We start from the raw sequence: 14,924 nt of genomic DNA on the forward strand, positions 1-14,924 counted from the left end.
GTGCTTCAAGATTATAGAAGATAATACATATAAAGCACTTGCACATGGTACTTGGCACATAGTAGATGTTCAATAAACATTAGCTTTTAATATATTTTATTTATTTTTTAAAGTAAGCTCTATGCCCAACGCGGGGCTTGAACTCACCACCCTGAGATCAAGAGTCGCACACTCTACCAAGAAAAGCCAGCCAGGTGCCCCAACATTAGTTCCGTTTTGTTTTTAAGATGTTATTTTTAAGTAATCTCTACACCCAATGTGGGGCTCAAATTCACAAGCCTGAGATCAAGAGTCTCATGCTCCACAAACTGAGCCAGCCAGGTGCCCCCCCACCACGCCCCGAAACACCAGCTTTTTAAACAGAGCTGGTGAAGAAGTTGAAATTATAGCTAAAGTAAAAAACTAGGATTTCTCAATTACCCACGTCTCTTTCCCATATAATCTTACACACACACACACACACACACACACACACATACACACACGGTACAGGTAGTACACTGACCTCCTCAAAAGAAAGGTCTTGCATGTAGTTATATCCATTACGGAAGGAGCTAAATAAAAAACTTCATCTACTGACAGTGTATAACTATGCAGTATGGCATAGGTGTAGCCAAGCAAATGGAAAAACACGAAGCAAAATAGGAAGGCATTTTGCCTTACCTGCTTTTCCGTTTTCGAGGTGGTTTCTCCACTATGCCAGTCAGTCTACAAACCAAACAAATAAGACGGTAACTAAAAGTAACATATAAGAACACATCTCCTGGCCCTACTGTGCCAGTCAAAAACTCAGTGTACCACCCTCTAGGACCACAGGCTCGCTAAGCTCATACCTGACCTTACAAACACCTTATGCTCTGTTTCCCCTATTGACCAAGACCAAGCAATCCTGGGACTCACGGTTCCCCTAATGTCTGCTTTGCCCAAACCCTGCTCTCCCTGCTAGTCCCTCACTCCATCCTCAGCTCCTATTCGTCACAGCCCCGCTCCCCAAAACCACCCACCTCCACCTACTCATTGTCTGCCTCGTCACCCCCGAAAGCCCCTCCGGCCTCCCCTCTCGCGTGCCCACCCCCTCCCGAGCGTGCACTGCCCCTCCGAGCCCCGCCCCCCCCCGACCCCGCGCCCCCCGCATTCCACGGCCCGTCCACGGGGCGCGCGCGCCCTGCCCCTCCCGGCCCCGCGCCCCCAGTCTCACCCCTCGGCGTCCCTTCCCTCACACGCCCCTCTCACCCGGCATCGAGGATGCGATCGCCGCCCAGCCCACTCCCCCGCCCCTGGATGCCCCCTAATCCCCCCTCAGCCAGAACCCCCCGCCCCTCCCGTCTCGGAGCCCCGAATGCTTCACGGCCCCGAGCCGCTGCCCCTGGGCCCGCTCCCGCGCCCCCACCCCATCCCCAAACCCGACCTCGACCCAGCTCCCGCCCCACCTGGGGGCCAGGCGACTCCGCGGCTGCTGGGGCTGCCGGGCTCCTCTGACCATCCGGCTCCTGCTCCGCCGCGGGAGCTGCTCCGGCGGCCGCAGGGCTCGCTCGGGAAGCTGAGGCGGCGGAGGCTGGAGTAGGCGGAGAGGCGGGAGGAGGGCCTCGCGCCTCTGCCTGGCATGCCGCGGGGCCCGCCCCCTCCGCGCCTCTCCCCGACTCCCATTGGCTAGAGCCGTAGTGTGGCCGAAAACCTGGCAGTCGATTGGACGCTCGGGCCGTCACATCCCGCCACCTAGGTTTGGTTGAGACTGCAGGTGGCGGCGGAGGTGCCTTAGAGACTGCTAGCAGGGCAAGGGAAACCTAAGCGCCACCATGCGCTGCAAAGTAGAAACTGCATCTCAGGCTCCAGACACCTGCCGGCAGGTTCTCCTGGCTCTGCGTCCTGCATTCCACACACCAGCTGGCGCCCCCCCAACACTGCACCACGCCAGGACCAACAGCCAAGCACTGCAATTTCCCAAACTCTGGCAGGTGCGACCGTGAGGTAACTCTCCAGAACGAGCTTCATTTTGAACCACCTCGATGCAGTCCCTAACTCCACATCATGCTGAAATGGTCTCACAGCTCACAGGTACCTTTCATGGAGGATCCAGCAAGAAAACTGCAAGAATCTACCAAAATAAAGCATGTTTCAGATGCTCAGTCCCCTGCAGAAAAGATCACAAACTTGTGTGCAGACTTCCAAGAAAGCAAGAGGTTTAAAAAATTACCATGAAAGAAAAATCATCACTGCAAACAGAATTGATGCCATAACTAAAAGCAATGTGTTCCATTTTGGAAGGACTAACTAGAATGGATCCTTGAGTGTGTACTAACCATCCTGTGACACTGCAGATGATTGTAAATTCAATGCCAGTTAATCGATTTAAAAATAAATTTCACTGCATTTTTATTGTTGACAGACCTAAACATGCAAGACTACCAGCACATAAGCACAATATTAGTTACCATTCCTATTATACTTGAATAAGGCCATCCTTGAGAAGAAGACATAGCTCATAAGGGGCGCCTGGGTGGCTCGGTTGGGCGACTGCATTCGGCTCGGGTCATGATCCTGGAGTCCCAGGATTGAGTCCCACATCGGGCTCCCTGCTGAGCAGGGAGTCTGCTTCTCCCTCTAACCCTCCCTGCTCTCATGCTCTCTCTCCCAAATAAATAAATAAAATCTTTAAAAAAAGAGAGAGAAGAAGACATAGCTCATTAACATATTAAATTCTTCCTTCAATGTAGTCTACAGCCTCTCTACATTCCACATGAACAGGTTTTTGTTTTTGGTAGATACTTGGCAACTATTTGGAATTGGGAGGAGGCATCAAACTTTCTTTTGCTATTGCCTTTTTATTAGAAAATGTTTTTATGCATCAATAATGCGACAGCCTAGAGTAAATCACACCAGCACGCTGGGGACAAATCTCTCACTGACCCTCACAAATGGCAAAAATTAGGACACTAGCTTTTCACAAAACCGAATTTATTTGGTGGAAAGGGCTATCCTTTATTCTCAGATGGCTCTTTTCTTTCATGTTAAAAATGACATTCCTTCTATGAAATAATGGTAAATTGTAGTGGGGGGTTTTAAATGGCTTTGACAAGGAAAAAAATGTCGAACGTCTGTTGGTTCCCCTAATTTTTATGTAATCCCCAAATCACCAAACTATGGACAGCCTTGATCTCAACCAAACCAGAAGGGGGGTGGGGGCAGAATAATTTGTCAGACAAGAGTGTGGCAGGTGGAATAGGAGTCCTGGTGGGGAGGGCCATCAACTCACTAGGAGACTGATCTTGAAATATCACTCATTACATTTCTTAAAAATAGGGATTAAAATCTTGTGTCATTTTCAAGATCTTTTATAATTGGCCAACTCCTGATACATGGTTCTGCCAATAGAGCTGCTGCTTTCATCTCTTAAGCCTTCCCAAGGGGCACCCTCAGTCCTATCTTCATGTCACATGCAAGTTCTAGTAATCTCTGTTTCTGTTTTTACTAAATAAGAAATGTACATCCCATCATTCTTGTCCACATTTAATTCACACTTCCTCTTTTAAGCCTTTCCCAATTACTCCATTCTACATCACTTTCTTCTCCAAATTCCTTGTACTTTCATAAGCTACTGTATCAGCAATTATATATTGCCTTAGATTATTACTTCCCATCTACATTTAATTTGGGCAAACGGTATATTAGAATGAGCCCTCAATAAATGGCAGCTTTGGGCCAGGGACTGGGTACTTTATGTGTGCTACTTTTAATCCTGAGATCAACTCTGGTATTTTCTTATTTTAGACACAGAATTTTAAGATCCAGAGAACCCAGCTCGTGCAGGGTCACATAGCTACAATAACCAATACTGCTTAAGATGGCTTAAGAGGGTTTAAGACATACTCTTGTATGCCCTAAAGGGGTTCAAGTTCCAGCTTTCCTTTGCAACCTTGGCAAAGTCACCTATCTAAATCTGTTCCTTCATCTGAAGGGGGTCAGGGGAAGAAGTAATACAGTCATAGAACCATGGTAAAGGTAAACACAAAACAGGGCACATACAGCTTTCAGCTGAGTTAGCTATTACTGCCTGGCAGAGCTGGGTTTTTTTACCTACATCTGATCCCAGAGCCTATATTCTTTACACTACTCCATAATGCCACCACGCAGTCTTTTATATCTCATTCCCATTTATACACAAAAGCAGAGTGCTGAGAACAATAGTGGGTGTCCAGGGATCGAGTGGAATATACTTATGTAATAAGTATTTTGTTGATACACACACATACAAAATCCTCATAAATTTCACGCAGTTTGAAAAGGAAATATTTGAGTGATCCAAGCCAGCATAATCTCTCATGAGGATAAGGAAAGGCAATCACCAACTGATTGATAAGGAAATAGAAAATTAAGAGGGGAATAAGGAACAAACATTCCCCAGGCATCTACTGTGTCTGGCACCAGACTAGGGGACTTTCCAAATGCTTTTTGGTGTTTTATTACTGTACACTTCATCAGCATGAATGCACACTGTAAACATACAATTTGAAAGAGTTGGGATGATCTCATGATGTATATGGTTCTGGGCACTGGGTCCAGGACGTAACAATGAATCTTGCCTTTAAAGAACTGGAAAACGTAGCTCAAAGTCAAATGCAGAACAAGAAAAAGTTTCACTTCTGTTTACTAGTCAAGCAACCAAGTGAAGGAATAAGCATTTTTTAATTTAAATTGTGTTCTATAAAACGCTAACTTCTTGTCGGGACAGGCTACAGACTATGCATTAGATAAAAGTTTCTGACAAACTTCCTATAATCTTTTTATTAGTTTACACTGAGAGAATATAGCACCCTTCATCCAAGGAACTGAAGGTGCTTTACAAACATTAGCATTTAAAAAACAATTACATTTAAAAATCTGGATTCGTGCTGTTAAATCTCTTCAACTCCAGATACACAATTTTCTGTAGGCTGATGGAAAGAATTCTATTTCTGACAACGAAAGAGGCTCAGAAAGAGTTCGGATTTGCTTTCGCAATACAGGCATTTTCAAAACCTGGTGCTGGGCTTACAAAGCAAAAACACACAAATCTTAATGCAATGAACAATATTTCAAACCTTATTTCAAACGCAAAACCCAGGGTTTAAGACGTCACAATCTTCCAACAGTTCTGGTCATCCAGATGGAGTAGGAGCTGATGCAGGTTGCATATTAGATGTGCTCTTGATCCAGACTTTTTAGGATCACACCCAAATGAACACATTTAAAGTGGTGCGATATTTCAGGAAAAAGCATTAAACCAATAAAAAGCTAGCCAAGAGCATATCAGGAAAAGGGGAAAGAAAGTAATTGGCAATTAAAAGTAGACAGTTCTCACTAGAGCCTAGGACACTTTATTAGAAACCAAGTATATCATCAGCAAATAAAAATAGTTATTACCCCCATTAATACAACATAAAGGATTTTACATTCAGCCTAGATACAGGGAGTAACAGATCCTCCTGCCTACAAATCTATGACTTGCAAGTATCTTCCACTACATGATTACTCTATATCGTACATAGCCCTTATTTATTAGAGGGATCCAAATATTCCTTTTAGGCTTACAAAGTCCAATACATTCACTCTCTCTTCCCTTTACATGTCTAATAGTAAAAACTATTTTTTTCATGCAAAAAAGCTGTTATTCAGCTGAAGAGAAAAAAATCAGACAAAATAGAGATGGCAATTAAGGAATGGACAGAAAATTATTGGCACATGCCCAACTAGTGACAAACAAATGCAATACACCATGACTTAAAAATAAAAGTCACATTACAAGGATAACTAAAACAACTACATCATTTTAAGCTAAGGAGTGTCAAATGGGAAGGGGAGGCTGAGGTTACCGATTTTATTGGTACAACTTAAAAGCAGAGGAGAGCAAGCACTTAAATACAATTTATGGTAACAGAAAAAAACACTGCAGAGAGCTGTTCAAAGACCACACCAAGTTGTCTGCATCATTAATTTCCAGTGTTTCACAATTAGTAAAATACATAGCTACATATCCCTGTAAGATAAAAATACGTTTCCCCCTGAATTACACTGGGGTCAGGGCAGTAACAGAAAGCTACTGACCCAACAGTTCAAGTGTGTGCAGCAAATGTCTTAGCCACTTCTTTCATATAGCTATACAATTAAAAACTAAACAAGGAGCTAGGTGGTTGCAGAAAATAAAAATCAAAATTATTGTGCTCATTTAATAAAAGAAAAACCCTGATGAAAAATTATGTGCCAAGAAGCTTAGACTATAAAGATTTTTATTGCATTTTTAGGTAACCTGGAAGTTCTTATCCTGAAGGGGAAAAGTTGGTTTTCAAAACTACCTGAACAGATACTAAAGTGCTTTATTAATTGGCTGGCTTCACAAAGATTTCCTGGAATGACAAAAAATAATTATAGTAGTAAAGGGATACCAACTATTTCACAAAATAGTAAATTCCAACATCATTTATGACCACAGTCATAAGAGACACTGGAACACTTGTCCTTATTAAGTGGACAGTTGCATATAAAGAACTGATCATCACACCCTTTGGATATTCAAATTACTTACACAAAGCCGAAACATGGTATCACAGACCTTTACAAAATAGGACAATTTGTTTCTTTCTACACTTTTTAAAATTTGCTTCAAATTACAGTTCACAAATACAAGAGTCCTGACTTTTCAACCTTTCCAGTTGCAGTTAAAAAATGAACACGTTCTAAAAGTTAAGGTCAAGTGTTACAGCAAGAGGAGAATGATTCCTATTGAAAAGTACACAGATTTTACTTAATGATACTCATGATAGATTGTAAACTGGATCTATCACATTCTACTCAACTGGTATCAAATGAACATATCAGCATTACAAGTACTAAATGTTTTTCTATTACTATAGAGAATATAAACCAAAACATTAATATGGCAGTTATGTTCTTTAGGCACAGTTTAGTGATTTTTTTTTTTTTAAATAAATACTATTGAATTTCAGTTGAAGTTTTAAACTCAATAACCAAAGGGTCAAAAGCTCTGATTGGGGGGGAAAAAAAGAATAACTTTAAACTAACAATGTAAGCTGTTTAAAATTTCTAACACTTTAACTTATCTGGGTTTTATTTAAGATTACTTTATTAAAAAATACAAGGAATCTGAAAAAAGATCAATACAATTATCTTACTGTACAAAGTCATAAGCTGTAGCAGTTTTAACTAAAATTTAAAAACACAACAAGGAGGGCAGCCCTTTAGACCAATTTATTTTATATCCATTTAAAATATCATCCAACAAAGGACAATGAAGTTTACAGCTGGGACAGGTATACATAACTCGAGGCATCTGCAGTCCATCGTGCCCACTGAATAACAACTTTGCTGCTGAAATTTCTTAAAACTTACCAAACTAAAACAAAAGGCTGAATGATACAAAAGGAGGAGCATTTCGGTGTAGTCTGTTCTGTCAATTGGCTTTTTAAAAAAGAGGAAACACATCCTGTTTCCCCCAGACCAGTAAATAAGCAAGAGCTACATGCAGCAGTGTGAGTATTAAGACATTTCTCAAGTCTTCTCAAATGAGTCCAAGGTGGGGATGGGATGGGGGAGAAAATTGATAGAAAAACATTGCTGTAGACACCATAACAAACAATAAATTTAGATAATTTAAAATTAAAAAAAAAGGCAAGAGGCAGCATTTCAGCAGCAAAGTGCTTGATAAAAAGTATATTGTAGAGGGTAATACACAAAAGTTGGGGTAAGAAGAGGGAAGAAAAATGGGTCAGCAGGATGGGCGAAGGCCTCAAAGGAAATACGGCGTCGTCGTTCTGGGAGGAATAACACGTTCTGAATCTGGAACTGCCCGGAATAACTTTGGTTCTCTTGTATTTACATCTTTGAAGACCATGATCGAGGCAATATTTCCACAACGATAGCAGTAATTAGGAGCAGACCATACTGTTACCAGCTTCTCATCAAACATAAATTTATAGCCTTCGTGCACTAGTTGGTGTGCTCTGCAGATGAGTTTTAAGTTGTTGATATGAACAAACTGCAATTTAGAAAGGTTTTGTTAAGTATCTAGCACATTTTTTAAAAACCATGCTATAAATATATTATATATATTATATATATATATATATATATATATATATATATATATGAAAATAATATTTAAATAAAGTATAGGGGTGCCTGGGTGGCTCAGTCAGTTAAGCGCCTGACTCTTGATTTCCACTCAGGTTATGATCTCAGGGTTGTAAGATCGAGCCCCATCCACACTGGGCATGGAACCTGCTTAAGATTCTCTCTCTCCCTCTCCCCACCCCAAATAAATAAATAATAAATAAATAAATAACAAATCTTTTTACTACTAAAGTTCTCATGATTATAGAACCCATTCTACTAGTTATCCCCACTACTTCCAATAAGTTATAGACAAATAGAGCTGCTTTGGCCTAAGTTATAGAAATCACACAGTCACATAATTTATTAGAAGTTTCTGGAAGAAAAGCATTCTATAAACACTATCAGATATGAAACAAAGTTTTTATGGTATAATAAAAAATATATCGCTATCAGTATCATTTACTGAGGGTGCAGTATGATTCTTACAAGAATTCTGAGATTTATTATTCTTCTTTTGTACCTTAAGGAAACAGAGGCTCAGAGAGCATAAATAATTTACCTAAATTATGCTGAACCTAACTCTCTAATTCCATTGTGCTGGATTACTTCCCAATATAAGCTCATCCCTATGTGCGTATATAATGTCTATGTGTGTGTTTTTTTTAATTGAAAACAGCTGAACTTCAAAAGTTGGCTTTTCACTATATATATATCTCAAATCATCATGTTGTACATCTAAAACTAATATGTTACACGTCAATCTAAATTGAAAATATATATTAACATTTTCTATGTATATGTATATATATGTATATGTATATATATATAAAAGTTGCCTATCTTGCCCTTGCTATCGTATTACTTAATTGAAATATTTGAAAAAAGAAAAAACATTTATTTTACACATATTACCAAGTGGATACTGAAGGAGGTGCTTTCATTATGTGATCTCATTTAACCAATAAGGAAAGACCTACATGATAAACTAGATGAGAAATAGAAGGTTGTTATCTATAGCCACAATAGTTCTTTATGTAGTCCATTAGCACCAACAAACCATTTTTCAAAAAATATTGGCTTTACCTCATTTGTGACCTTTGCGCCAAAAAGCCAACCTGCTCCTCGGGGACTGATTGCCCAAGTATCCACATCTTCAGGATCTGACCAAACCAGATCACAAAATGCTCCTTTATGAGGAATTTCCTGATTCCGTTCAATGGTTCGAATCTGATCCAGTGTTTTGATATCAGGAGATAAACCACCATGAACACACAAAATCTGCTCATCTATTAACTAGCAAAAAGGATAATAAGAGTTGAAAGTATAATAATAAACTCAGTCATATCTAAATTCATCAATGAACGTTAATGATGTCAATATAATTGAGATGGCAATTAGATAAAAGTATGCAAAGGGTTATTGGCAGGAAAAGACTTGAGGTTTTACAAAGATTTACATAAACTTACAGCTGCTACTGTGAGCATGTCAAAAACTTTGGTACAGTATCTCCAGGCATTAGCATTTCCATATTTGGTTTGGCACTCATCTGTGAAAGAAACAGAAGAGTTTCTCATTAATGAAGTTCTAAAGCTGCCAATAAAAATAAAGAACGCATCCAATACTAAAGAAGTTTAACTTAAACTAGGACAGCAAGCTATGACCTGGTTGGTCTTCCACGTAGAGCCATGAAGGAGACTTATATTTAACTAGTCTAAGTATGTGGTCCTGCTTTTCATTCCAGAAGTGGCCCTACAAAGCAGTTCAAGTTATTGATCAAAATGCTATGATCAGAAAGAGCTAAATATTAAATTCATATCCCAAAACAAATGCTTTGGTCTATTATGTTATGCATATGGGACAATTCTATCAAACAGAGTAATTTATTTAATGTGACCACCTTACTCTAGTAGGGTAATCAAACACATCAGAGGACCCTTAATTATAGGAGCATTGGTGATTCCTATCTCAACATTTCTCAGGCCTAGGTTGTCTCTTCTGAGATTTTCTGCACATTGTGCAATGAGATACTCGAGCTCCAGTAAGTACACCTGCAGTCACCACTGGAGACAGACTGCCAATCAGGCTCTGATATATTCCCAGCTGAACACTTTCTCTGTTGTCTACAACAGTTAATAGGATATACATCTCTTCTTTCATTAATATCATGGAAGTTCTGTTCTTTGACTTCTTCCTTAATTTAAAAAAAACCTGACAGGGGTGCCCAGGTGGCTCAGTCCTGCCTTCAGCTCAGGTCATGATCTCAGGATCCTGAGATTGAGCCCTGCATCGGGCTCCCTGCTCCACAGGAAGCCTGCTTCTCCCTCTCCCACTCCCCCTGCTTGTGTTCCTGCTCTCACTGTCTCTCTCTGTCAAATAAATAAAATCTTTAAAAAAAAAATTAAAAAATAAATAAATAAAAAACCCCTGACATATCACTATTGCCATAAGTACAAATGAAAATGATATAGAAGACTATGGGGTATGATCAATCCTCATGGTTTTCTAAATTACCTCTATGTGTGAAGCAGGATCCTTATGTAAACTTGCCATGAGAGCACTAACACTGGGCTGAGCTTGCAGGCAGGAATCTTCTTTTTCCTCTTTATACATATACAAAGCATTTGGTTCATAATAACTGCTCAGTATATGTTTATCAGTGTGAAATGAAGGCCCAATATAATTAATAGCTATACATGGACATTTTTACTACTTTATTTATTTATTTATTTATTTTTTTTTTTTTTTAAAGATTTTATTTATTTATTTGACAGAGAGAGACACAGCGAGAGAGGGAACACAAGCAGGAGGAGTGGGAGAGGGAGAAGCAGGCTTCCCGCCGAGCAGGGAGCCCGATGTGGGGCTCGATCCCAGGACCCTGGGACCATGACCCGAGCCGAAGGCAGACGCTTAACGACTGAGCCACCCAGGCGCCCCTTTATTTATTTATTTTTAAAGCTTTTATTTATTCATTTGAGAGAGACAGAGAGAGAGAGAAAGAGAGAGCACAAGCAGGGGAGAGAGGCAGAGGGAGAAACAGACTCCCCGCTGAGCAGGAAGCCCAATGCGGGGCTTGATCCCAGGACCCGGAAATCATGACTCCAGCCAAAGGCAGACGCTCAACCATCTGACCCACCCAGGCGCCCCCATTTTTACTACTTTAAAATCAATGTTAAGTTCCATGATAACTAAAATTATCTCCCGCTTGAGAAGCTAGTGGGCTTCCTTTTATTAAACAAAATAATAGATGAGCACAGCTTGGGAACAAAAGAATTCAATACTAGATGTTGCGCTGTTATCATTTTCTTCAGTCAAGGCATCTTGATTAAAATAGTCCTCTTTCCTCTCCCCTTTTATCCCTTTGCCCTACACTGATAAATGTTGGTCAAATTTTGAGGTGTAATTATAACAATCTTAGAGCCAGTTGCTTTTACTAAGCTAACACCACAGTACGTACTATCCAAACTATTGACTATTCTTGCAAAAGAATCAAAAAACTTTTATTTTAAATGGTACTTGATATTTTGTGAATGAAAATCAAAAGTAACTTGTAAAAAGGAGACAAATATTAGCGATCTAACTTTTCAATTACTATAAAGAGTTATATAAATCATAAATTATCAAAATTTCTCAATTTAGTAATTGATAATGGCTTACAGATTGAAGAGTAGGAGTTTAGATTATCTTTATTATGACAGAAAAGAATCCAAAATATAAAATCTAAAACTAAAGTGTTATGAGATTAATATTTTCAAATATCTCAATATCTGTCTTAATTATGCTTAAGGAAAATTCATGTTAATAATCTCAACAGTTCTGCCATCTCCTTCAAAGAGCTTCCTAACCTCATTTTTCCCCCCAACCTCATTTTTTAAAACTTTAAACCATATAAAAGTTTTATAGAAGCAGATATTTTGCTTTTAAAGGTTAAGTTTCGTTTCTGACCCCTGAGGTCCTAGCATTCTCTGGATGGAGCAGATAGATAATTATATATATTATACACATATAATATTATATATATGTAAAAGGATATTCATTCAGCTATGTGTGTAACAGCAACTTAAAAACAATTCCAATGTCCAATGTTAAAGATACTGGTTTAATCAATTATAGTACAACCATACAGCATAATACAATGCAGCTATAAAAATAATGTCAATGAAGTAAAGAACGGCTGGTAGCATTAAGTGAAAAAAGCAGGTATGTGCACACACAAATATGTTCACAAACACACACACGTACATATATATATATTTCTCAAACTTTCAAATGCAGAACATTCACCTTCAGCAGATTCTAGGATTCCCACCCCAAGAGGTTTCAGTGGGGCCCAGCAATGTAATTTTTAACAAGCACCCCTGATGATTCATTTGAGCTAAACTGAGGGCTACACTTTGAGGCAATGATCTAGGACAATGTACACCAAAAGTTAAGAACAGTTCTCTCTCCATGGTAAGGTTCTCAATTGATTGGGGGAAGAAGAGTTAAAGGTTGAGAAAGTGGAAAAAGATGATCTGTATTTCTAATTTTACTATAAAGCACATGTATGACTTGTATGGCTTTTCTCCCAAAGAGGAAAGTAAAACAATATTCAGAATCAGAGAAATAGAAAGTCTTACCATAAAATCCATACACTTGTGTTATCTGTCTACTCTCATGATTTCCTCGCAAAAGTGTAATACGATCAGGCCATTTAGCCTTTAGTGCAAGAAGGTAAGTGAAGGTCTCCAAACTATAGTAACCTCTGTCTACAAAATCACCCTGTAGAGTAAAAGTTTAGAGTTAGAAACAATACAATAGCAACAATATTTTTTAAAATTATACCAAAGTGTGCAAACTCAGAGACACGGCCAAAAATAACAAAAATGAAGAGTCAAATGTTGAATTACTTGGAAATTGGGTTTTAACAAAAAACTCAAAGTAAATAAGCGGTGTCTACTAAATGTGCTAGTCTTATGATTCAGGAGGCCTACAGGAACCTGCTGTGCAATTCTCTCAAGGATCTTCCCTGCAAAGCCATCATTTTTCCAATTCTCTATTACCTACATTAGCAGATGTTTCTAAAAGGTCATATGAGAATCAAAAATTTTTAAATGAATTTCAAAAATCACTTTATTATTTTTTAATATTTATTTATTTAAGCAATCTCTACACCCAACATGGGGCTCAAACTCACGACCCCGAGATCAAGAGTCGCATGCTCTTCTGACTAAGCCGGCCAGGCGCCCCCAAAATCACCTTAACTATATCAGAAAAACTATCAACTCGAAGAAATAGTGTTTTTGTAAAAGCAGATACCATAATTATAACAGTGTTCTAAGTTCAGCTGTGTATTTAACAACTGCATGTGAAGTCATACTATTTACACTTCCCATTAATGTTTTACTTGGGACAATGTTAGATCAATAGGAAAACAGCTAAAAGAATAGGAAAATGACCCAGAAATCTTTAGAATGAAGGAAAATGATAGGATTTAGAAAAAATTCAACAGTAACATTACATTCCAAAAGCAAAGTAAGCAAATATGTGCATATATTCATCAATCCACAGACTGATAACAGATGAAAATGAATGCTCAAAAAAAGTGTGATAAAATAACAGTAAATTGAAGATCTGTGCCTTAAAGTTGGGTGGTTCTGGACTATTTTTCTGCCAACCATTACTTAGGGCTACAACCCAGTCCTATGCATATGGCAATTTACTAAAGCAATTATTTTCAACTAGACAACATGGCAAAATGTAAAAAAGTATCGCATGGCCTTTTCATATAATTAGTGAATGTCACATGACAATGAAATTATTATGTAATGTACATGTAATAAGTCAGACCCTTTCCATTTTAAATAAGTATGTGGTATCATTGGGGTTTACATACCATAAATATGTAGTTTGTGTCAGGAACCTGACCTCCAGTTCTGAATAGTTCACAAAGGTCATAAAACTATAAAAGAAAGGCAATATATGCTGATTACAAATTCCTGTGAAGGAGTAAAATAATAAAACTGAGAGCGAAATGTGTAAAGAAGCATGTAATTAAGAAGCCCTCAAATACTGACACTTATAAAAAGAAATAAAGTGTAAGCAAAACTGCCAAGCACACAGCTCTCAAGTCTAAAAAAAGCACTAAAATATATCTCACAATTACCAGTAGAGTCATTCCTAGATCATTAATGTTATAGGCCTTCCCCCTCAAATTTCTTTCATTTTATCTTGTCATCTAGAATTTTTTAAGTAATCTCTATGCCCAACGTGGGGCTTGAACTCACAACCGCAAGATCAAGAGTCACATACTCCACCAACTGAGTCAGCAAGGTGCCCCACCATTTGAGAATTTGAAATAACTGATCAGTTATCTAACTTGTTAATAAGCTAACCTAACCACCCCACTCCATACTCAGCATCTATTTTAATGAGACAAAAGATAAGGAAACGAGTAGATAAGAATTTTTTTTGAATGAATTTACATGACACTTCACAGCATCATGTAGAGCACATCAACCTACCTTCCTACACTCTACTTTGGAGATGTATACCCTCAGGCTCTTTAGCTGTGGAGTGTCTTCTCAATAATCAGTAAAAAAGAATTGTATATTTCATCATATTCTATTTCACTGAAAATTGGTAATTGACAAATTGTACATGTGGTAATCTCAGTCAACTAGATTATCTTAATCCTAATTCCTAAAGAAAACTTCAGTTTTTCTAAGAAAGGATTTTGGATTAAAGGAATTTACTATAATATATTGTACCAAGTACAGCTAATCATTTCCTACACAGTTATCTTTTACACTTGAAAATAAAATTATTAAATTTCTAACACT

General features: G+C 38.6%; 2 protein-coding genes across 5 annotated transcripts in view; both read right to left on the reverse strand.

The window, feature by feature from the left end:
* SCAI (suppressor of cancer cell invasion) overlaps nucleotides 1-1,595 on the reverse strand; it is a 135,090-nt gene extending 133,495 nt beyond the window's left edge. For 2 of the 4 annotated variants that reach the window (XM_032419093.1, XM_032419097.1), the window contains exons 1-2: nucleotides 1,431-1,595; nucleotides 664-708 (exon numbers count right to left, since the gene is read on the reverse strand). In XM_032419093.1, the coding sequence (XP_032274984.1) occupies nucleotides 664-708; nucleotides 1,431-1,483 (98 nt within the window). In that variant the 5' untranslated portion in view covers nucleotides 1,484-1,595. Of the gene's footprint in view, nucleotides 1-663; nucleotides 709-1,430 lie in introns of those variants that run through there. The other 2 variants (XM_032419094.1, XM_032419095.1) reach the window with 2 other exon arrangements.
* Nucleotides 1,596-4,759: 3,164 nt separating this feature from the next.
* The window catches only part of PPP6C (protein phosphatase 6 catalytic subunit), a 37,817-nt gene continuing 27,652 nt past the window's right edge, over nucleotides 4,760-14,924 (reverse strand). The window contains exons 3-7 of the mRNA XM_032418408.1: nucleotides 13,979-14,044; nucleotides 12,723-12,864; nucleotides 9,573-9,652; nucleotides 9,190-9,399; nucleotides 4,760-8,029 (exon numbers count right to left, since the gene is read on the reverse strand). Coding sequence (XP_032274299.1) covers nucleotides 7,781-8,029; nucleotides 9,190-9,399; nucleotides 9,573-9,652; nucleotides 12,723-12,864; nucleotides 13,979-14,044 — 747 coding nt within the window. The 3' untranslated portion in view covers nucleotides 4,760-7,780. The remainder of the gene's footprint in view (nucleotides 8,030-9,189; nucleotides 9,400-9,572; nucleotides 9,653-12,722; nucleotides 12,865-13,978; nucleotides 14,045-14,924) is intronic.

Source organism: Phoca vitulina, unplaced genomic scaffold (assembly GCF_004348235.1).
Source record: "Phoca vitulina isolate PV1807 unplaced genomic scaffold, GSC_HSeal_1.0 scaffold21, whole genome shotgun sequence".
NCBI lineage: Eukaryota > Metazoa > Chordata > Mammalia > Carnivora > Phocidae > Phoca > Phoca vitulina.